General features: G+C 56.6%; 2 protein-coding genes across 2 annotated transcripts; both read right to left on the bottom strand.

Moving 5' to 3' along the window:
* Window positions 1-1,680: 1,680 nt before the first annotated feature.
* LOC146542473 (maestro heat-like repeat-containing protein family member 7) lies at window positions 1,681-8,587 on the bottom strand. The gene is made up of 18 exons (XM_085211393.1): window positions 8,579-8,587; window positions 8,403-8,519; window positions 8,170-8,249; window positions 7,890-8,010; window positions 7,607-7,696; window positions 7,306-7,398; window positions 6,925-7,090; window positions 6,420-6,526; window positions 5,957-6,106; window positions 5,630-5,784; window positions 5,355-5,493; window positions 5,134-5,271; window positions 4,535-4,711; window positions 4,028-4,183; window positions 3,513-3,614; window positions 3,320-3,422; window positions 3,067-3,126; window positions 1,681-2,165 (listed from the first exon to the last, which is right to left on the bottom strand). The coding sequence occupies exons 1-18, from the start codon at window positions 8,585-8,587 to the stop codon at window positions 2,029-2,031; spliced, it is 2,100 nt and encodes a 699-aa protein (XP_085067519.1). The 3' UTR covers window positions 1,681-2,028.
* A 4,011-nt stretch (window positions 8,588-12,598) lies between these two features.
* LOC104916591 (maestro heat-like repeat-containing protein family member 7) lies at window positions 12,599-20,461 on the bottom strand. The gene is made up of 19 exons (XM_085211808.1): window positions 20,149-20,461; window positions 19,593-19,666; window positions 19,321-19,437; window positions 19,088-19,167; window positions 18,808-18,928; window positions 18,525-18,614; window positions 18,224-18,316; window positions 17,843-18,008; window positions 17,338-17,444; window positions 16,875-17,024; window positions 16,548-16,702; window positions 16,273-16,414; window positions 16,052-16,189; window positions 15,453-15,629; window positions 14,946-15,101; window positions 14,431-14,532; window positions 14,238-14,340; window positions 13,985-14,044; window positions 12,599-13,083 (listed from the first exon to the last, which is right to left on the bottom strand). Exons 1-19 carry the CDS (start codon window positions 20,351-20,353, stop codon window positions 12,947-12,949), a joined length of 2,373 nt encoding a protein of 790 aa, XP_085067934.1. The 5' UTR covers window positions 20,354-20,461; the 3' UTR covers window positions 12,599-12,946.
* Between the last annotated feature and the right edge of the window lie 2,682 nt (window positions 20,462-23,143).

The raw sequence follows: 23,143 nt of genomic DNA, 5'->3' as shown, positions 1-23,143 counted from the left end.
TTAGGTGGAGATGTATCACAGCAACAGTGTTGGGAAGATTGTGAGCCTGAGGCGCTCAAGCAGTGAGTGCCAGGGGAGGCATCACCTGCGTTGGGTTTAGGGTACATAACGGAACGGATTTCACTGGCCGGTGCACCATTTCTCCCTTGCCGATAGAATCATAGAATCATAGAATTGCTCAGGTTGGAAAAGACCTTCAAGATCATCAAATCCAACCGCAACCTAACCAGACTACCCTAACAGCCCTCCACTAAATCATGTCCCTGAGCACCACATCCAGACGGTTCTTAAACACATGCAGGGATGGTGACTCACCCACACCTCCCTGGGGAGCCCATTCCAGCGCTTAACAACGCTTCCTGGAAGGCAGTTCTTCCTGGTATCCAACCTAAACCTCCCCTGGCACAACCTGAGGCCATTTCCCCTTGTCCTGTCACCAGTGAGAAGAGAGCAGCCCGGCTCTCACTGCAATCACCTTTCAGGTAACTGAGGAGAGCCATAAGGTCTCCCCTCAGCCTCCCTTTCCCCAGGCTGAACAGCCCCAGCTCCTTCAGTCTCTCCTCGTAGGCCATATTCTCCAAGCCCTCCCCCAGCCTTGCTGCCCTTCTTTGGACCTGCTGCAGCACCTCCATGTCCCTTCTGTACTGAGCTGCCCAAAACTGAACCCAGCACTCGAGGTGAGGCCTCACCAGTGCCCAGTACAGGGGCAGGATGGCTTCCCTGGTCCTGCTCACCACACCATTCCTGAGCCAAGCCAGGGTGCCATTGGCCTCCCTGGCCACCTGGGCACACTGCTGGCTCATATTCAGCCGACTGTCCATCAGTCCACCAAGGTCCCTTTCCGTCAGGCTGCTCTCCAGCCACTCCTTCCCAAGCCTGTAGGGTTGCCTGGGGCTGTTGTGGCCAAAATGCAGGACCCGACACTTGGCCCTATGGCAACTCACACAGTTTGCCTTGGCCCATCGATGCACTCTCTCCAGGTCCCTCTGCAGCGCCTTTCTCCCCTCTGGCAGATCAGCGCTCCCTCCCAACTTGGTGTGGTCTGTGACCGTACTGAGGGTGCGCTCAGTCCCCTCATCAAGATCACTGATAAAGGTGTTCAATAGCAGTGGCCCCAGTACTGAGCCCTGGGGGGCAGCACTGGTGACCAGTCGCCACCTGGAAAATCCTGCTCTGGGTGTACAGCCTTGACTGAGTCCCTGCCTAAAGACAAAACTGCCAGGACCCAAACAATGTGGAGGCAGAAGAGCCATGACACGTGAGGTATCTTTATGCCTGCCTGTACATCTGCACAGCAGGACCATCTGCCCCTGCTTCCTCCCCCCACGGGAACTGCCCCTGCTGGAGTCTCTTCTGGCCACAGTGACCCAGGGCGATTCCCCTCCATCCGCCCGTGCAACATCCACTGCTCTCCGCCCAACTACACAGCCAGTGATGACTTTAGAGAAAGCTAGCAGGTTGGCTCATGATTTCCCCTTGGAGAATCCATGTGTAAAACTGGATCCAAAATCTCTGATGAGCACCACGACAACTCACTTACAATTGCAGCCATTTCCACCGAAACAGACATTGCTGCATTAGTTTCAAGGAAAAAAGGTCAAATCTTTTTGAAGGGACTGTTTTTAAATATTTAAAAATATTTTATTATATACAAAAAGATATATACATGGATATACAAAAAAAAAGGTTTGTTACTTCCCTATCTTATATATATACATATATACATAATGTTACACACATTACACTCATTACATTATTACATAGTACATAATACACTGTTCATATATATGTGCATTGATGTGGCCTGAGACAATTCCTCTTCACTCAGTGCTGCTCAGCCAAGCCAACAGCTTGGACAGCCGTGGCCTCGGGGGTGCAGAGGGATGCGCTGTACAGCCGCCAGGAGCAGAGGCCAGGAATGGCGGCGCCTGCTGAGCACAGGCAGGGACGTCCCAGTGTGAAGGGCAGCAGGGCACTGGGTTTGCTGTGCTCCTGCGAGGGACAGAGCTGTCACAGGAGTGCTGCAGCTCAGCGGAACAGACAGCACAGCGCTCGCAGGCCCCGTCGTGATGCTGCTGTCCTCATGGTTGCTCTGAGGATCAGTGTGGTCTGCACTGCCAAGCTTTGGACCGAGCTCTCGGCGTCACTGGCCAAAGGCATGAGGGCTGCAACAGGAAGAAACAGAGCAGGGATGAGGCAAGCTGCAGAGATCGCAGGCAAACTCCGCAGACCGTGCCAATGCCACACGTCTCTGTCCCAGGCTGGGCAGGACAAACAGAGCGGCCGATCAGGAAAGAGCCAAATGCATTAGAATCACCAAATCATCTCAATTGGAAAAGACCTTTGAGATCATCAGCATCACTTAACCCACATGTCCTTCCTTCCCTGTTTGCAGGTGGACGCATTCCCTCCTTGACTCTCACATCCTGCAAAGGAGGGTCTCCACACACCGCAGGAATCTCCCCAAGACTTTCCTCTCCAGGCACTCTACTTCCAGCAGACATCAGGGACAATGACACGATATCATCTCCCTCTTCATCGAGCTTGGGCTCCCACCACAACATCAGCCTTGCTGCCCTTTCCTCTGACTCTGACTCAGGAGGAAGTTCTTTCCTCAGAGGGCAGGGAGGCCCTGGCACAGGCAGCCCAGAAAGCACGTGGGTTCCATCTCTTGAGGTGGTCAAGGCCAGGTTGGATTTAGCCTAAGCAGCCTGATCCAGTTCGGGGCATCCACGACACAGTAGGGGGTTGGAACAGGATGGTCTTTAACGTTCTTTCCAACCTAACCCTTCTACCGCTCTGGGATTTCATGGTTGTAGGATCTTTGAGCTCCCTTTCCACTGAATTATCCCAGGATCTCATGGCTGCATGATCTTTCAGGTCCCTTCCAATCCCATCTCTCTAGGATTCCCTGGTTCTGAGATCCTTAAGGTCGCTTGAAAGTCAACCTTTCTAGGACTCTGTGGTTCTGTATCGTCCCTCTGCCCCACAAATTTCCTTGGAGGAGAGCGAGACATGGGGGTCTCTGCCCCCAGCTTCAGTACACACACCACAGCCCTCGCTTACCCGTGATGATGTCCTGTAGCTTCTCCTCGCTCAGGTCCCTTGAGTAGCGCGCAGCAAGACCTAGGCACAGAGCAGCCGTCAGACCCTGCTCCCAGCAGCAGAGCCGCACTGCTCCCCAGCAGCGAGAGTGGCCGAGGGGGGCCTGAGCAAGGCACCAGGGCCCTGGGACCCACCCCAGGGCTCTTAGGGCCACAGGGCAGTGGCTGGGACCACCAACCACTGCCAAGGGAGGGACAAAGGGGCTGTGGCTCACCAATGAACCTCACGGCCTCCTGTCGCAAGGCCGCCTGAGGGTCCTGCAGGTAGGCCTGGCTCTGCTGCAGGTATTCCTCTGCCCTGCTCTGGTCCCGCTGCAGCTGGAGGGAGCACAAGAACATGGGGATTGCAGACGCTCCCCAGCTCCCCGCGCTGTGCCTGTTGCTCTGGGGCTCTGGGGCTCTCCTTACCAAACACTGCGCGATCCTCCACGTCTCCTGTTTCTCAGCCAGCTCCCGGAGGTCGTTCCAGCGCAGGAGATTGGCTATTTGTACAATGGCTCTCTTGGCGGCCTGTGGGGAAGCAGAAGCTGGGAGATGGCACCACGGCCCGAGGAAGGAGACCCGGCGTTGCCCTCCTCTTGGCAGGGCCGGGAGCCTTTTCCCAGCACGCTGTGGGAAGGGAACAGAACACGGACATCAGGGTGTGATGGCCACACAGAGACACGGAGCCGCAGTCCCTCCATGGCCATCCCTAGCACAAGGCTGGGCTCCCAGCTGGCTCCATCCCAGGCCTTCGACACCCAGGCTGCGGGAAGCAGAGCTCTGAGCCCAGGCTGTGGAAGCAGAACCCCTCCGCCTGCTCCGGTGCGAGGAACAGCAGGGAGCTGGGCCTGTCCTGCGGGCCTCGGGCAGCAGCCACACAGCCTGGCACCCACAGCACCCAAACGGTGTCACCGTGCCCCCGGTGGGATGGAAAGCTGTACCTGAGCCACGTCCTGGTTCTCATCGCTCATCCGAAGGAGCAGTGGGACCAGGCCCCTGCGCACCATCCCCTTCATTCTGCGCCGGTGACACCAGACCACGGCCTGCACCATGTCTCTGTAGAGACGGATGGAGGACACCCGCACAGCACTGGACTCCTGGGAGGGAGAAAGAGCATTTTAGCACGAGGAGGCCGGGCCGCCTTCACACCGCCTCCGTGGCACGCAGCGCCTGCAAGCCCTCCTGCACCATGCGTGGGGACCGGGCCTGGCCTGGCCTTGCACAGGCAGCGGAGGAGGCATGGAGGGCCAGAAGCCAACGGCGGGGAGCAGATGCTGGGCACGGGGCTCTCCGAGGGCCCACAGCTGTCCCCCTGCCCGGAAGGAGCCCGGGAGGAGCGAGGAGGGGAGAGGGCCCAAAGCGAGTGCTGCCCACACAGCTGGGCCAGAGGCAGCGGCACTGCAGGGTGCCCCTGCGAGGGCTCTGCCTCCTACAGCAACCTCACTTACATCGACAAAGAGAGGCAGGAGCTCCTCAGCGTGCTGCAGAGCGATGGAGCTGGCCTCCTTCCTCTTCACGCAGCCCATGATGTTTTGAAGGACAAACAGGGCCTTCATCTTGATGTCTGTGCTGGCATCCTGCAGGGTGGCCATGATCTCTGGCAGCACGACCCGCATTTTTCTTGCCTGTAGGAAACGCAAGTTCCTTTGTCTGATGCGGGGAACGACCGTCTGGGCAAAACACTCCAGTCTCTGAGCTCCAGCCTCCTCCTCACTTCCTGGCAGCTGGCACGGCAGTCGCAGCGGAAGCGGCCGTGGGAGCACTGATGGGGCCTCAGCGAGGCCAATGGGGAAATCCTTTTCTCAGAGGGTGGTGAGGCTGCCCGGAGAAGTAGGTACCCCACCCCTGGAGGTGCTCAAGGCCAGGATGGATGGGGCCAGGGGCAACCTACTCTGGATGGTGACACGATAAAAGCTGGGCTTTACTGGGCTTTGACGTCCCATCCTCAAAGCTCCTCAAAGCCAGCAGGCCCCACCGTGACCGTCACCCTCCTCCCGTCGCTGCCCAAGAAGCCCAGTGCCGCTTCAGTTGACAACGCCCCACTCACCTTCTCCTGTGTCTCGGAGAGCATGACAAGCCCTCTGAGCACCACGCTGTGCATCTGCACGCTTGGATGCTTCAGAAAAGCCTTGAGGTGGCGTAGGTCACCAAAGAAGTCTTCATTATCTTCACTCTTTGCCATTAGCTGAAACATAGACATAGCCAGGTGAGAGCCTGCAGGGGCACACGCAGCCCTGAAGGGCAGCAAAGCGTTATCCATTGACTCACAGCCAAGAAGAGGATACAGGTGTCTTCTGTGACTCCTTCTACCAGCCTGCTCAGCTGTGAGCCCTTGGTCACCTCCTTCAAAACCTTCTCCAAGGTCCGCGGCATGCAGAGCATCACCTCCCACATGTCCAGGGCGCTGCTGCTACAAGCCCAAATACATTGTAGGCAGAGCTGCCTTAGCCACAGCTAAAACCCTGCAGGCCCACGTTGCTTGGAGAGCCCTGGGCGAGCAGGGGGCACCTGGAAGAAGCCCTCCAGGCCGCTGAGGACAGTACCTGTCACTTGGTGGAGAGAACTTCAGCAGGCTCCTGACTTCTTCCGTGGGCATCTGGCTGGTCAGAAGGAGGAGCAGGGAGTCCAGGCAGTGCCGCGCTGTCTTTGTGGTGATGCTCCTCAAGTTCTTGCGGATGGAGGTTATGATTGGGGTTTTCTAAAGCGGACACACGCAAGAACAGACCACAACCATTACCACAGGTGCCGCTGAAACCACTGCACTTCCCATCGCTAAGAATGGCTTCAGGAGCCCAAGAGGCCTCGGCTGGGGAGGGAAGAGCAGCGCCTGAAACGGCTCAAGGATGGGGCAGTGGCCAAAAGCTGCTTACATCTGGCATCCAGAAGGCGTGGTCTTCCATGGCCACGGCCATCACACTGCAGGCCGCCTCCTTGTCATAGATGCTGGAGTCAGCCATCGCTTCAAGGGCTGTGAGGACGATGTCCATCCTCTCAGCAGGCCTGAGGTATCCTCCAAACGCCTGTGGGTGGAAGCAGGGGAGGGAGGAGATGCCACACTGAGCATTCTTGGTCGAGCAGGGAGAGCAGCTCTGCAGAGAGATGCTGGGCAGCAGAGCCTGTCGGAAAGCTGGCAGCATCAGCTTCTGCCACTGCGTGGCGCAGGATGGCAAGAGAGGGCTCTGGGAGATGGACTGCAGGTGGGGGCATGGGCATTTGGCAAGAAGGCCTTGCGGACAGCCAGGAGGGCTGGATCTGCTGCCCTTGCACTCCCCTTGCTCACAAACGTTTCCTGCTGATGCTATGGACAAGATCCTCAGCAAGGCGGGACATTACCTTGGCGCAATCACTGGGACTGGGAAAGTCAACATCTCTGAACTTTCTATCCTCCTGCTTCTCATAGAGATGCACGTAATTTTCCATCTCCTCTGACATGCTTGTTTCTAAAAGGGAGGGAGCATGGAAGAGTCAGAAGGAAACAATGTCTTTGCCATCAAACTCAGCAATTGGTGAAAGGTGCTTTAAACTGAAAACGGAGTTCTGAGGAGACCCACAGTAGAGGGGACCCGTGGTGTAGGAGACCTGTGCATGGAGAGCAATGGTGAGCAGACATAGGTTGATGGGACCCTATGGGTTGAGGAGAGTGAAGGAAAGGGATTACACAGCTAAAGGTGATGGGTGCTGGGAACAAGAGGGAGCTTAGGAATGGTGAAGCTGCTCAGAAGAGTAAAGGAGCTTGGGGAACTTGCAAACTCCATGGTCAGGCTTCACGAAGCATAAGAATAGGAGAAACGAGCAGACATAGGAGCAGAGAGATGCTGCCCAACCCATCTTCTCTTACTTCTTTCTTGTTGGACAAATGCGTGGAGGCAATGAAGCGCTTCTGAAGTTGGAATTCTGGTGCTATCGAAGCCACGATTGAAAAGGCAGAGGTGACCCAGCAGCTTTCCCAGGATTGGGAAGTACACCTCGATGAGTGGCTTGTAATTTTCAGCGCTGTCCCAGTCCTGGGTGAGAGAAGGAGAAGAGAGGAAGGGTTGAGCGGAGGCAGAGCAGGGCCTGGAGAGGGAAGAGTGGGGGCAAAGATGGGGCAAAAGCCCTTGTTTGGAGCAGAGCCTGGCTGAGAGCTCCCAGCTGCACCCTGGCTGCAGCTGCACCCCTGAGCTGCTCCGGGATATGGAGAATGGGAGACAGCCTGGCTGGAGGGTGCTTGGCTCCTTACTTTTTCCATAAAACTCGTGATCATCATTAAAACCCCATGCAGGGCTCTCGTACGGACATGCATCTGCTGGGAGCTGAAGAAGTGGAGCAGAGCCTGCAAAGAGAGAATCTGCTGGTACTTGCCCTGGGAGCTTCTGCCGCTCCAGCAGGAGCTCTGGGATCTTCCCCACGGGGAAGGAAGAACAGAGCAGCAGGGGCACAGGGATCCTTTGCAGGACCGTCACGTGCAAGGAGGCTCTGTGTCACTGCAGTAGGGACAATCGCATCCCTCCTAGTGACCCCGCTCTTTGCAACTGCCAGACCTGAAAGATGCTGTGCAGCTCCTCCCTCATTCTGCTGTTGGGGCAGTTCTGCACCAAGGCTTCTAGCATGCTGTCCATGGCACTCATGGTCTGCAAGAGGACACAGAGTTGCAGAAGGGCCCCTCATGGGGCACCTCATCCTAACCCTATCCCCAGAGAAGAGACGAGGGTGGAAAAGCAAAGCTGGTTTCCTGCCCTGCCTGGCTCTCCTATGGTCTCAGCACAAGGAGCCAGGGAGCAGCCCAAAGGGACCCGGGGCTCCGGTGGCCCACCCAGCACACACCTCAAGGTAGAGTCTTTTCTCCTTTTCTGGTATGCACAGTTCCGGAGGCAAAAAGAAGACACTGTTGAAGCAAGAATTCAGGATGCTCTCCGTTTGGCCTTCCAGTGCTGTCTCCACAGTGCTGGAAGGGGAGAGAGAAGTCTGTTGGACACCGTGCCTTGAGGCTATGGGAAGGAGGACGTGGACCTCCATGGGGAGGAGGAAGCCTCCCTGCCAGCTTCAGGGCTGCCAGGAGCCTGCCCTGGGGCCATGCTAGCCAAATGTGGGTCTGGGCAGCTACCTCATGTTGGCAAAGCTCTTCATGGCTTCCTGCTTTATTTCTGAGCCCAAAGTGTGCTTGGGCTCCTCATCGATCAGCACCTACAGAACCAAGAGGGATGGGATGGGTGGGACGTGGCAGCCACCAGAAGACACTTCCGTGTCCATGCTCAATTTTCCCCGTGCCAGCCTTGTCCACAAAAGGGTGCAGGGGAGTCCATGCCCCCATTTCCAGCCCACTGCCTATCTCCCCACCTGGACATTCGCTGCCAGCCGGTTTTCTCGGCAGAAAGCATCCAAGTTGAGCGACGTGTCCTTGCATTTGCACAGCGTGCAGATGCCTCTCAGGAATCTGATTTTCTGTTGCTCATCCTGGTAGTCACAGAGGGAGCAAGAGGGGGCATGAAGGTGAGATCCACGGCCAGCAGCACCCCAAGCATCATGGGGTGCGGTGCTATGCCTGCAGGGTAGCGGCCTGCAGAAGAACCGGGGCTGTTTCCACAGTGAGTGGAAACAGCTGCTCTTGCCTTGTCCTTTCTCCTCAGAAACTCGCAGATGCATGCAATGGCTGCTCGTCTCCAGTGCTCCAATATCTCAAAACCTAAGCAAGGAGGAGAAGAATGAGCACCATAGAGAGGGGCTGAAGGCAAGGAGTGAGGGAAAGAGCGGCCCCAGCGCATGGCATGGAGCCATCCATCCTGCCTGCTTCCCTGACATCCTGCCAGCCCAGCAGCCTCTTGGCACCCATCCCAACGGTCTGGGAGAGGTTAGCACTGGCGCTGGCTGGCCAGAGAAGCTGCAGCTGCCCCATCCTTGGAGGTGCTCGAGGCCAGGCTGGATGCGGCTGCGGGCAGCCTGATCCAGTGGGTGGCAACCAGCCCACAACAGGGGCTGGGCCCGTGAGGGCTTTGAGGTCCTCCACTCCCAACCATCCCTGGATCCCGTGGTTCCACTATCCCTTTAGCTGGAGCTGGACTCCATGCTGGGAAAGGGAGTTTCAGGAAAGGAGGTGCCAGGAGAAGTGGGTGCCAGCTTTCAGTAAAGCATGACCGCTGTCCCCAGTGCTTCCCACCCATTACTCACGTGGATTTATGATCTCCTTCTTTTCCATCTCCTCCTCCTCCTCCTCTTCTGGAGTCCACGCCTGCCAAGCCAACTTTGGCCTGCGGGGAGGTCTCACCTCCATCACCTCGCCACCAGTCTCACCAGACTGAGAAGCAGAGCTGGCAAAGGGAGGGGAACAGGAGAGGCAGATTCGCCGGCTCTTGCGCGCATGCGGGAGTGGCATGGCGAGAAGTGGGCTGTGCTCAGGAATGCCTTGAAGGTCCCTGTGCTCCTGCCCTGTCGCTGTCGCTCCTGCAACTGTTCCGCTTTCCCCTTGCGATCACCTATGCTGCCCTGACCCTTTGTGATGTCACTGATGACACTCAGTGGGCGGCCTTTAGAACTGCCTCTGTACTCTCAGAGCTTGTAGGGGCGCAGACCAAACACATCTGGTTATGCTCGCGTGTGGCACAAAGAACGGATCGCACCAAACACTGCATCCGTTCACACCCCAGGGCACAGAATCATACAATCACAGAATCCTTAGAGTTGGAAGGGACCTCTGAAGGCCATCTAGTCCAACTCCCCCCCAATGAACAGGGACACCACAGCTCCATCAGGATGCCCGGGCCCGCTCCAGCCCTGCCTTTAAAGTCTCCAGGGATGGGGCGTCAACCGCATCTCCACGCAACCTTTTCCCGTGCCTCACCACCCTCACTGTGTGTGAGGCTGTCACGGGGTTATCCCTAGATAGAAGTCCGTGACGGGGGGGCACAGCCCCGGGAAAAAGAAAAAAGGAAGGGCTCCAGACGGCTTCCGCGAGCCGGCCGGCCCCGGGCCGCGTGCGCTCCGGGAGAGGGGGAAGGGCAGAGAGCTGGCAGATAGTTTGAACCAAGAGAAAACGCAACGGCGGCGATCGAGGAGGAACGGGAATTCACTGAATTAACCGAGTCAAACAGAACGAGAGAGACAAGAGCATCCCAAATGCCAGGCAAACCACGACAGTGCGAGGGAAAGCACGTGCTTTGCTCCGCGGGAGCCGAGGCGGCTGAGCCGAGCGACAGAGACAGGCGCTCGGGTCCCGACCGGAGCTCCGCCCCACCGCCTCTGCCCGCCTGCTCCTCCGGGGATGCTGCCCCGCCATCGGGATACTCGAAGTGCCCATAAAAGGCAGTAAACGGAACCACGACATTCGCTCGTTAAGTCCCGCTGCTCCACACGGTGTTGTGGTGTGGAATAGTGACAACAGAAAATCACAAAACCACAACAGAGGCAGACTGTGTTTCTGCAGTGCAAGTTTCCAGTATTTTTTGTATGTAGCATATTCCTGAACTTAGAACCTTCCTGTGAACCTGTTGTTTCCAGTATATTTTTTTGGTATGCAGTGGAGCCCCTTACTGAACTTACAAAACGCTCATGAATGTTATTGATTCGTGAAGAAAGCTGATGGATAGAGTGAAGTTGAGAATGGGCTGCACTGACTCGGGTAGGACTGACACAGCACAGGATAAGGAAAATACGCAGGATGGGAGAGCCCAGCATAGGACGGCATGGGGACAGTCAGGCAAAGGATGGGGAGAGCCAAGCACAGGACAGGACACATGTGCTCACTTTGGAATATCGCTCTCCTATCCAAACACAAAGCAGAACGGATGTGCTAACTTCAAAATGCTGCAGATATTTCAAAGTACAAAGCATACCTAAAGACAGCAGTTTGGTAGCGGTCCTTAGGTGGAGATGTATCACAGCAACAGTGTTGGGAAGATTGTGAGCCTGAGGCGCTCAAGCAGTGAGTGCCAGGGGAGGCATCACTTGCGTTGGGTTTAGGGTACATAACGGAACGGATTTCACCGGCCGGTGCACCATTTCTCCCTTGCCGATAGAATCATAGAATCATAGAATTGCTCAGGTTGGAAAAGACCTTCAAGATCATCAAATCCAACCGCAACCTAACCATACTACCCTAACAGCCCTCCACTAAATCATGTCCCTGAGCACCACATCCAGACGGTTCTTAAACACATGCAGGGATGGTGACTCACCCACACCTCCCTGGGGAGCCCATTCCAGCGCTTAACAACGCTTCCTGGAAGGCAGTTCTTCCTGGTATCCAACCTAAACCTCCCCTGGCACAACCTGAGGCCATTTCCCCTTGTCCTGTCACCAGTGAGAAGAGAGCAGCCCGGCTCTCACTGCAATCACCTTTCAGGTAACTGAGGAGAGCCATAAGGTCTCCCCTCAGCCTCCCTTTCCCCAGGCTGAACAGCCCCAGCTCCTTCAGTCTCTCCTCGTAGGCCATATTCTCCAAGCCCTCCCCCAGCCTTGCTGCCCTTCTTTGGACCTGCTGCAGCACCTCCATGTCCCTTCTGTACTGAGCTGCCCAAAACTGAACCCAGCACTCGAGGTGAGGCCTCACCAGTGCCCAGTACAGGGGCAGGATGGCTTCCCTGGTCCTGCTCACCACACCATTCCTGAGCCAAGCCAGGGTGCCATTGGCCTCCCTGGCCACCTGGGCACACTGCTGGCTCATATTCAGCCGACTGTCCATCAGTCCACCAAGGTCCCTTTCCGTCAGGCTGCTCTCCAGCCACTCCTCCCCAAGCCTGTAGGGTTGCCTGGGGCTGTTGTGGCCAAAATGCAGGACCCGACACTTGGCCCTATGGCAACTCACACAGTTTGCCTTGGCCCATCGATGCACTCTCTCCAGGTCCCTCTGCAGCGCCTTTCTCCCCTCTGGCAGATCAGCGCTCCCTCCCAACTTGGTGTGGTCTGTGACCGTACTGAGGGTGCGCTCAGTCCCCTCATCAAGATCACTGATAAAGGTGTTCAATAGCAGTGGCCCCAGTACTGAGCCCTGGGGGGCAGCACTGGTGACCAGTCGCCACCTGGAAAATCCTGCTCTGGGTGTACAGCCTTGACTGAGTCCCTGTCTAAAGACAAAACTGCCAGGACCCAAACAATGTGGAGGCAGAAGAGCCATGACACGTGAGGTATCTTTATGCCTGCCTGTACATCTGCACAGCAGGACCATCTGCCCCTGCTTCCTCCCCCCACGGGAACTGCCCCTGCTGGAGTCTCTTCTGGCCACAGTGACCCAGGGCGATTCCCCTCCATCCGCCCGTGCAACATCCACTGCTCTCCGCCCAACTACACAGCCAGTGATGACTTTAGAGAAAGCTAGCAGGTTGGCTCATGATTTCCCCTTGGAGAATCCATGTGTAAAACTGGATCCAAAATCTCTGATGAGCACCACGACAACTCACTTACAATTGCAGCCATTTCCACCGAAACAGACATTGCTGCATTAGTTTCAAGGAAAAAAGGTCAAATCTTTTTGAAGGGACTGTTTTTAAATATTTAAAAATATTTTATTATATACAAAAAGATATATACATGGATATACAAAAAAAAAGGTTTGTTACTTCCCTATCTTATATATATACATATATACATAATGTTACACACATTACACTCATTACATTATTACATAGTACATAATACACTGTTCATATATATGTGCATTGATGTGGCCTGAGACAATTCCTCTTCACTCAGTGCTGCTCAGCCAAGCCAACAGCTTGGACAGCCGTGGCCTCGGGGGTGCAGAGGGATGCGCTGTACAGCCGCCAGGAGCAGAGGCCAGGAATGGCGGCGCCTGCTGAGCACAGGCAGGGACGTCCCAGTGTGAAGGGCAGCAGGGCACTGGGTTTGCTGTGCTCCTGCGAGGGACAGAGCTGTCACAGGAGTGCTGCAGCTCAGCGGAACAGACAGCACAGCGCTCGCAGGCCCCGTCGTGATGCTGCTGTCCTCATGGTTGCTCTGAGGATCAGTGTGGTCTGCACTGCCAAGCTTTGGACCGAGCTCTCGGCGTCACTGGCCAAAGGCATGAGGGCTGCAACAGGAAGAAACAGAGCAGGGATGAGGCAAGCTGCAGAGATCGCAGGCAAACTCCGCAGACCGTGCCAATGCCACACGTCTCTGTCCCAGGCTGGGCAGGACAAACAGAGCGGCCGATCAGGAAAGAGCCAAATGCATTAGAATCACCAAATCATCTCAATTGGAAAAGACCTTTGAGATCATCAGCATCACTTAACCCACATGTCCTTCCTTCCCTGTTTGCAGGTGGACGCATTCCCTCCTTGACTCTCACATCCTGCAAAGGAGGGTCTCCACACACCGCAGGAATCTCCCCAAGACTTTCCTCTCCAGGCACTCTACTTCCAGCAGACATCAGGGACAATGACACGATATCATCTCCCTCTTCATCGAGCTTGGGCTCCCACCACAACATCAGCCTTGCTGCCCTTTCCTCTGACTCTGACTCAGGAGGAAGTTCTTTCCTCAGAGGGCAGGGAGGCCCTGGCACAGGCAGCCCAGAAAGCACGTGGGTTCCATCTCTTGAGGTGGTCAAGGCCAGGTTGGATTTAGCCTAAGCAGCCTGATCCAGTTCGGGGCATCCACGACACAGTAGGGGGTTGGAACAGGATGGCCTTTAACGTTCTTTCCAACCTAACCCTTCTACCGCTCTGGGATTTCATGGTTGTAGGATCTTTGAGCTCCCTTTCCACTGAATTATCCCAGGATCTCATGGCTGCATGATCTTTCAGGTCCCTTCCAATCCCATCTCTCTAGGATTCCCTGGTTCTGAGATCCTTAAGGTCGCTTGAAAGTCAACCTTTCTAGGACTCTGTGGTTCTGTATCGTCCCTCTGCCCCACAAATTTCCTTGGAGGAGAGCGAGGCATGGGGGTCTCTGCCCCCAGCTTCAGTACACACACCACAGCCCTCGCTTACCCGTGATGATGTCCTGTAGCTTCTCCTCGCTCAGGTCCCTTGAGTAGCGCGCAGCAAGACCTAGGCACAGAGCAGCCGTCAGACCCTGCTCCCAGCAGCAGAGCCGCACTGCTCCCCAGCAGCGAGAGTGGCCGAGGGGGGCCTGAGCAAGGCACCAGGGCCCTGGGACCCACCCCAGGGCTCTTAGGGCCACAGGGCAGTGGCTGGGACCACCAACCACTGCCAAGGGAGGGACAAAGGGGCTGTGGCTCACCAATGAACCTCACGGCCTCCTGTCGCAAGGCCGCCTGAGGGTCCTGCAGGTAGGCCTGGCTCTGCTGCAGGTATTCCTCTGCCCTGCTCTGGTCCCGCTGCAGCTGGAGGGAGCACAAGAACATGGGGATTGCAGACGCTCCCCAGCTCCCCGCGCTGTGCCTGTTGCTCTGGGGCTCTGGGGCTCTCCTTACCAAACACTGCGCGATCCTCCACGTCTCCTGTTTCTCAGCCAGCTCCCGGAGGTCGTTCCAGCGCAGGAGATTGGCTATTTGTACAATGGCTCTCTTGGCGGCCTGTGGGGAAGCAGAAGCTGGGAGATGGCACCACGGCCCGAGGAAGGAGACCCGGCGTTGCCCTCCTCTTGGCAGGGCCGGGAGCCTTTTCCCAGCACGCTGTGGGAAGGGAACAGAACACGGACATCAGGGTGTGATGGCCACACAGAGACACGGAGCCGCAGTCCCTCCATGGCCATCCCTAGCACAAGGCTGGGCTCCCAGCTGGCTCCATCCCAGGCCTTCGACACCCAGGCTGCGGGAAGCAGAGCTCTGAGCCCAGGCTGTGGAAGCAGAACCCCTCCGCCTGCTCCGGTGCGAGGAACAGCAGGGAGCTGGGCCTGTCCTGCGGGCCTCGGGCAGCAGCCACACAGCCTGGCACCCACAGCACCCAAACGGTGTCACCGTGCCCCCGGTGGGATGGAAAGCTGTACCTGAGCCACGTCCTGGTTCTCATCGCTCATCCGAAGGAGCAGTGGGACCAGGCCCCTGCGCACCATCCCCTTCATTCTGCGCCGGTGACACCAGACCACGGCCTGCACCATGTCTCTGTAGAGACGGATGGAGGACACCCGCACAGCACTGGACTCCTGGGAGGGAGAAAGAGCATTTTAGCACGAGGAGGCCGGGCCGCCTTCACACCGCCTCCGTGGCACGCAGCGCCTGCAAGCCCTCCTGCACCATGCGTGGGGACCGGGCCTGGCCTGGCCTTGCACAGGCAGCGGAGGAGGCATGGAGGGCCAGAAGCCAACGGCGGGGAGCAGATGCTGGGCACGGGGCTCTCCGAGGGCCCACAGCTGTCCCCCTGCCCGGAAGGAGCCCGGGAGGAGCGAGGAGGGGAGAGGGCCCAAAGCGAGTGCTGCCCACACAGCTGGGCCAGAGGCAGCGGCACTGCAGGGTGCCCCTGCGAGGGCTCTGCCTCCTACAGCAACCTCACTTACATCGACAAAGAGAGGCAGGAGCTCCTCAGCGTGCTGCAGAGCGATGGAGCTGGCCTCCTTCCTCTTCACGCAGCCCATGATGTTTTGAAGGACAAACAGGGCCTTCATCTTGATGTCTGTGCTGGCATCCTGCAGGGTGGCCATGATCTCTGGCAGCACGACCCGCATTTTTCTTGCCTGTAGGAAACGCAAGTTCCTTTGTCTGATGCGGGGAACGACCGCCTGGGCAAAACACTCCAGTCTCTGAGCTCCAGCCTCCTCCTCACTTCCTGGCAGCTGGCACGGCAGTCGCAGCGGAAGCGGCCGTGGGAGCACTGATGGGGCCTCAGCGAGGCCAATGGGGAAATCCTTTTCTCAGAGGGTGGTGAGGCTGCCCGGAGAAGTAGGTACCCCACCCCTGGAGGTGCTCAAGGCCAGGATGGATGGGGCCAGGGGCAACCTACTCTGGATGGTGACACGATAAAAGCTGGGCTTTACTGGGCTTTGACGTCCCATCCTCAAAGCTCCTCAAAGCCAGCAGGCCCCACCGTGACCGTCACCCTCCTCCCGTCGCTGCCCAAGAAGCCCAGTGCCGCTTCAGTTGACAACGCCCCACTCACCTTCTCCTGTGTCTCGGAGAGCATGACAAGCCCTCTGAGCACCACGCTGTGCATCTCCACGCTTGGATGCTTCAGAAAAGCCTTGAGGTGGCGTAAGTCACCAAAAAAGTCTTCATTGTCTTCACTCTTTGCCATTAGCTGAAACATAGACATAGCCAGGTGAGAGCCTGCAGGGGCACACGCAGCCCTGAAGGGCAGCAAAGCGTTATCCATTGACTCACAGCCAAGAAGAGGATACAGGTGTCTTCTGTGACTCCTTCTACCAGCCTGCTCAGCTGTGAGCCCTTGGTCACCTCCTTCAAAACCTTCTCCAAGGTCCGCGGCATGCAGAGCATCACCTCCCACATGTCCAGGGCGCTGCTGCTACAAGCCCAAATACATTGTAGGCAGAGCTGCCTTAGCCACAGCTAAAACCCTGCAGGCCCACGTTGCTTGGAGAGCCCTGGGCGAGCAGGGGGCACCTGGAAGAAGCCCTCCAGGCCGCTGAGGACAGTACCTGTCACTTGGTGGAGAGAACTTCAGCAGGCTCCTGACTTCTTCCGTGGGCATCTGGCTGGTCAGAAGGAGGAGCAGGGAGTCCAGGCAGTGCCGCGCTGTCTTTGTGGTGATGCTCCTCAAGTTCTTGCGGATGGAGGTTATGATCGGGGTTTTCTAAAGCGGACACACGCAAGAACAGACCACAACCATTACCACAGGTGCCGCTGAAACCACTGCACTTCCCATCGCTAAGAATGGCTTCAGGAGCCCAAGAGGCCTCGGCTGGGGAGGGAAGAGCAGCGCCTGAAACGGCTCAAGGATGGGGCAGTGGCCAAAAGCTGCTTACATCTGGCATCCAGAAGGCGTGGTCTTCCATGGCCACGGCCATCACACTGCAGGCCGCCTCCTTGTCATAGATGCTGGAGTCAGCCATCGCTTCAAGGGCTGTGAGGACGATGTCCATCCTCTCAGCAGGCCTGAGGTATCCTCCAAACGCCTGTGGGTGGAAGCAGGGGAGGGAGGAGATGCCACACTGAGCATTCTTGGTCGAGCAGGGAGAGCAGCTCTGCAGAGAGATGCTGGGCAGCAGAGCCTGTCGGAAAGCTGGCAGCATCAGCTTCTGCCACTGCGTGGCGCAGGATGGCAAGAGAGGGCTCTGGGAGATGGACTGCAGGTGGGGGCATGGGCATTTGGCAAGAAGGCCTTGCGGACAGCCAGGAGGGCTGGATCTGCTGCCCTTGCACTCCCCTTGCTCACAAACGTTTCCTGCTGATGCTATGGACAAGATCCTCAGCAAGGCGGGACATTACCTTGGCGCAATCACTGGGACTGGGAAAGTCAACATCTCTGAACTTTCTATCCTCCTGCTTCTCATAGAGATGCACGTAATTTTCCATCTCCTCTGACATGCTTGTTTCTAAAAGGGAGGGAGCATGGAAGAGTCAGAAGGAAACAATGTCTTTGCCATCAAACTCAGCAATTGGTGAAAGGTGCTTTAAACTGAAAACGGAGTTCTGAGGAGACCCACAGTAGAGGGGACCCGTGGTGTAGGAGACCTGTGCATGGAGAGCAATGGTGAGCAGACATAGGTTGATGGGACCCTATGGGTTGAGGAGAGTGAAGGAAAGGGATTACACAGCTAAAGGTGATGGGTGCTGGGAACAAGAGGGAGCTTAGGAATGGTGAAGCTGCTCAGAAGAGTAAAGGAGCTTGGGGAACTTGCAAACTCCATGGTCAGGCTTCACGAAGCATAAGAATAGGAGAAACGAGCAGACATAGGAGCAGAGAGATGCTGCCCAACCCATCTTCTCTTACTTCTTTCTTGTTGGACAAATGCGTGGAGGCAATGAAGCGCTTCTGAAGTTGGAATTCTGGTGCTATCGAAGCCACGATTGAAAAGGCAGAGGTGACCCAGCAGCTTTCCCAGGATTGGGAAGTACACCTCGATGAGTGGCTTGTAATTTTCAGCGCTGTCCCAGTCCTGGGTGAGAGAAGGAGAAGAGAGGAAGGGTTGAGCGGAGGCAGAGCAGGGCCTGGAGAGGGAAGAGTGGGGGCAAAGATGGGGCAAAAGCCCTTGTTTGGAGCAGAGCCTGGCTGAGAGCTCCCAGCTGCACCCTGGCTGCAGCTGCACCCCTGAGCTGCTCCGGGATATGGAGAATGGGAGACAGCCTGGCTGGAGGGTGCTTGGCTCCTTACTTTTTCCATAAAACTCGTGATCATCATTAAAACCCCATGCAGGGCTCTCGTACGGACATGCATCTGCTGGGAGCTGAAGAAGTGGAGCAGAGCCTGCAAAGAGAGAATCTGCTGGTACTTGCCCTGGGAGCTTCTGCCGCTCCAGCAGGAGCTCTGGGATCTTCCCCACGGGGAAGGAAGAACAGAGCAGCAGGGGCACAGGGATCCTTTGCAGGACCGTCACGTGCAAGGAGGCTCTGTGTCACTGCAGTAGGGACAATCGCATCCCTCCTAGTGACCCCGCTCTTTGCAACTGCCAGACCTGAAAGATGCTGTGCAGCTCCTCCCTCATTCTGCTGTTGGGGCAGTTCTGCACCAAGGCTTCTAGCATGCTGTCCATGGCACTCATGGTCTGCAAGAGGACACAGAGTTGCAGAAGGGCCCCTCATGGGGCACCTCATCCTAACCCTATCCCCAGAGAAGAGACGAGGGTGGAAAAGCAAAGCTGGTTTCCTGCCCTGCCTGGCTCTCCTATGGTCTCAGCACAAGGAGCCAGGGAGCAGCCCAAAGGGACCCGGGGCTCCGGTGGCCCACCCAGCACACACCTCAAGGTAGAGTCTTTTCTCCTTTTCTGGTATGCACAGTTCCGGAGGCAAAAAGAAGACACTGTTGAAGCAAGAATTCAGGATGCTCTCCGTTTGGCCTTCCAGTGCTGTCTCCACAGTGCTGGAAGGGGAGAGAGAAGTCTGTTGGACACCGTGCCTTGAGGCTATGGGAAGGAGGACGTGGACCTCCATGGGGAGGAGGAAGCCTCCCTGCCAGCTTCAGGGCTGCCAGGAGCCTGCCCTGGGGCCATGCTAGCCAAATGTGGGTCTGGGCAGCTACCTCATGTTGGCAAAGCTCTTCATGGCTTCCTGCTTTATTTCTGAGCCCAAAGTGTGCTTGGGCTCCTCATCGATCAGCACCTACAGAACCAAGAGGGATGGGATGGGTGGGACGTGGCAGCCACCAGAAGACACTTCCGTGTCCATGCTCAATTTTCCCCGTGCCAGCCTTGTCCACAAAAGGGTGCAGGGGAGTCCATGCCCCCATTTCCAGCCCACTGCCTATCTCCCCACCTGGACATTCGCTGCCAGCCGGTTTTCTCGGCAGAAAGCATCCAAGTTGAGCGACGTGTCCTTGCATTTGCACAGCGTGCAGATGCCTCTCAGGAATCTGATTTTCTGTTGCTCATCCTGGTAGTCACAGAGGGAGCAAGAGGGGGCATGAAGGTGAGATCCACGGCCAGCAGCACCCCAAGCATCATGGGGTGCGGTGCTATGCCTGCAGGGTAGCGGCCTGCAGAAGAACCGGGGCTGTTTCCACAGTGAGTGGAAACAGCTGCTCTTGCCTTGTCCTTTCTCCTCAGAAACTCGCAGATGCATGCAATGGCTGCTCGTCTCCAGTGCTCCAATATCTCAAAACCTAAGCAAGGAGGAGAAGAATGAGCACCATAGAGAGGGGCTGAAGGCAAGGCGTGAGGGAAAGAGCGGCCTCAGCGCATGGCATGGAGCCATCCATCCTGCCTGCTTCCCTGACATCCTGCCAGCCCAGCAGCCTCTTGGCACCCATCCCAACGGTCTGGGAGAGGTTAGCACTGGCGCTGGCTGGCCAGAGAAGCTGCAGCTGCCCCATCCTTGGAGGTGCTCGAGGCCAGGCTGGATGCGGCTGCGGGCAGCCTGATCCAGTGGGTGGCAACCAGCCCACAACAGGGGCTGGGCCCGTGAGGGCTTTGAGGTCCTCCACTCCCAACCATCCCTGGATCCCGTGGTTCCACTATCCCTTTAGCTGGAGCTGGACTCCATGCTGGGAAAGGGAGTTTCAGGAAAGGAGGTGCCAGGAGAAGTGGGTGCCAGCTTTCAGTAAAGCATGACCGCTGTCCCCAGTGCTTCCCACCCATTACTCACGTGGATTTATGATCTCCTTCTTTTCCATCTCCTCCTCCTCCTCCTCTTCTGGAGTCCACGCCTGCCAAGCCAACTTTGGCCTGCGGGGAGGTCTCACCTCCATCACCTCGCCACCAGTCTCACCAGACTGAGAAGCAGAGCTGGCAAAGGGAGGGGAACAGGAGAGGCAGATTCGCCGGCTCTTGCGCGCATGCGGGAGTGGCATGGCGAGAAGTGGGCTGTGCTCAGGAATGCCTTGAAGGTCCCTGTGCTCCTGCCCTGTCGCTGTCGCTCCTGCAACTGTTCCGCTTTCCCCTTGCGATCACCTATGCTGCCCTGACCCTTTGTGATGTCACTGATGACACTCAGTGGGCGGCCTTTAGAACTGCCTCTGTACTCTCAGAGCTTGTAGGGGCGCAGACCAAACACATCTGGTTATGCTCGCGTGTGGCACAAAGAACGGATCGCACCAAACACTGCATCCGTTCACACCCCAGGGCACAGAATCATACAATCACAGAATCCTTAGAGTTGGAAGGGACCTCTGAAGGCCATCTAGTCCAACTCCCCCCCAATGAACAGGGACACCACAGCTCCATCAGGATGCCCGGGCCCGCTCCAGCCCTGCCTTTAAAGTCTCCAGGGATGGGGCGTCAACCGCATCTCCACGCAACCTTTTCCCGTGCCTCACCACCCTCACTGTGTGTGAGGCTGTCACGGGGTTATCCCTAGATAGAAGTCCGTGACGGGGGGGCACAGCCCCGGGAAAAAGAAAAAAGGAAGGGCTCCAGAGGCTTCCGCGAGCCGGCCGGCCCCGTGCCGCGTGCGCTCCGGGAGAGGGGGAAGGGCAGAGAGCTGGCAGATAGTTTGAACCAAGAGAAAACGCAACGGCGGCGATCGAGGAGGAACGGGAATTCACTGAATTAACCGAGTCAAACAGAACGAGAGAGACAAGAGCATCCCAAATGCCAGGCAAACCACGACAGTGCGAGGGAAAGCACGTGCTTTGCTCCGCGGGAGCCGAGGCGGCTGAGCCGAGCGACAGAGACAGGCGCTCGGGTCCCGACCGGAGCTCCGCCCCACCGCCTCTGCCCGCCTGCTCCTCCGGGGATGCTGCCCCGCCATCGGGATACTCGAAGTGCCCATAAAAGGCAGTAAACGGAACCACGACATTCGCTCGTTAAGTCCCGCTGCTCCACACGGTGTTGTGGTGTGGAATAGTGACAACAGAAAATCACAAAACCACAACAGAGGCAGACTGTGTTTCTGCAGTGCAAGTTTCCAGTATTTTTTGTATGTAGCATATTCCTGAACTTAGAACCTTCCTGTGAACCTGTTGTTTCCAGTATATTTTTTTGGTATGCAGTGGAGCCCCTTACTGAACTTACAAAACGCTCATGAATGTTATTGATTCGTAAAGAAAGCTGATGGATAGAGTGAAGTTGAGAATGGGCTGCACTGACTCGGGTAGGACTGACACAGCACAGGATAAGGAAAATACGCAGGGTGGGAGAGCCCAGCATAGGACGGCATGGGGACAGTCAGGCAAAGGATGGGGAGAGCCAAGCACAGGACAGGACACATGTGCTCACTTTGGAATATCGCTCTCCTATCCAAACACAAAGCAGAACGGATGTGCTAACTTCAAAATGCTGCAGATATTTCAAAGTACAAAGCATACCTAAAGACAGCAGTTTGGTAGCGGTCCTTAGGTGGAGATGTATCACAGCAACAGTGTTGGGAAGATTGTGAGCCTGAGGCGCTCAAGCAGTGAGTGCCAGGGGAGGCATCACTTGCGTTGGGTTTAGGGTACATAACGGAACGGATTTCACCGGCCGGTGCACCATTTCTCCCTTGCCGATAGAATCATAGAATCATAGAATTGCTCAGGTTGGAAAAGACCTTCAAGATCATCAAATCCAACCGCAACCTAACCATACTACCCTAACAGCCCTCCACTAAATCATGTCCCTGAGCACCACATCCAGACGGTTCTTAAACACATCCAGGGATGGTGACTCACCCACACCTCCCTGGGGAGCCCATTCCAGCGCTTAACAACGCTTCCTGGAAGGAAGTTCTTCCTGGTATCCAACCTAAACCTCCCCTGGCACAACCTGAGGCCATTTCCCCTTGTCCTGTCACCAGTGAGAAGAGAGCAGCCCGGCTCTCACTGCAATCACCTTTCAGGTAACTGAGGAGAGCCATAAGGTCTCCCCTCAGCCTCCCTTTCCCCAGGCTGAACAGCCCCAGCTCCTTCAGTCTCTCCTCGTAGGCCATATTCTCCAAGCCCTCCCCCAGCCTTGCTGCCCTTCTTTGGACCTGCTGCAGCACCTCCATGTCCCTTCTGTACTGAGCTGCCCAAAACTGAACCCAGCACTCGAGGTGAGGCCTCACCAGTGCCCAGTACAGGGGCAGGATGGCTTCCCTGGTCCTGCTCACCACACCATTCCTGAGCCAAGCCAGGGTGCCATTGGCCTCCCTGGCCACCTGGGCACACTGCTGGCTCATATTCAGCCGACTGTCCATCAGTCCACCAAGGTCCCTTTCCGTCAGGCTGCTCTCCAGCCACTCCTCCCCAAGCCTGTAGGAGCTGCTGTGACAAAATGCAGGAAAGCTGTGGAGGGACTTTTTATGTGGGCATGTAGCTACAGGATGAGGGGAACTGGTTTTAAGCTGGAAGAGGGTAGATTTAGACATGATATTTGGAAGAAATTCTTTCCTGTGAGGGTGGTGACGCTGGCACAGGTTGCCCTGTGAGGTTATGGATGCCGTCTCTCTGGAAGCGCTCCAGGCCAGGCTGGATGGGTCTGTGAGCAACCTGGTCTAGAGGGAGGTGTCCCTGCCTGCAGCAGAGGGGTTGGAACAAGGTGATCTTCAAGGTCCCTTCATCCCAAACCACTCTGTGATGCTAAAGTATACAGATACATAAATAGGAGGAGATGATCAAAACAAGTAAACTCTCCCCCAAGAGGCTCGCGTTATAGATGTCACGAGATGGAAGAAGCACCACTGG

This window comes from Meleagris gallopavo, chromosome 30 (genome assembly GCF_905368555.1).
Source record: "Meleagris gallopavo chromosome 30, MGAL_WU_HG_1.1, whole genome shotgun sequence".
NCBI lineage: Eukaryota > Metazoa > Chordata > Aves > Galliformes > Phasianidae > Meleagris > Meleagris gallopavo.
Note: the sequence above shows the minus strand (reverse complement) of the source record. Positions and strands in the feature narration are given on the sequence as shown.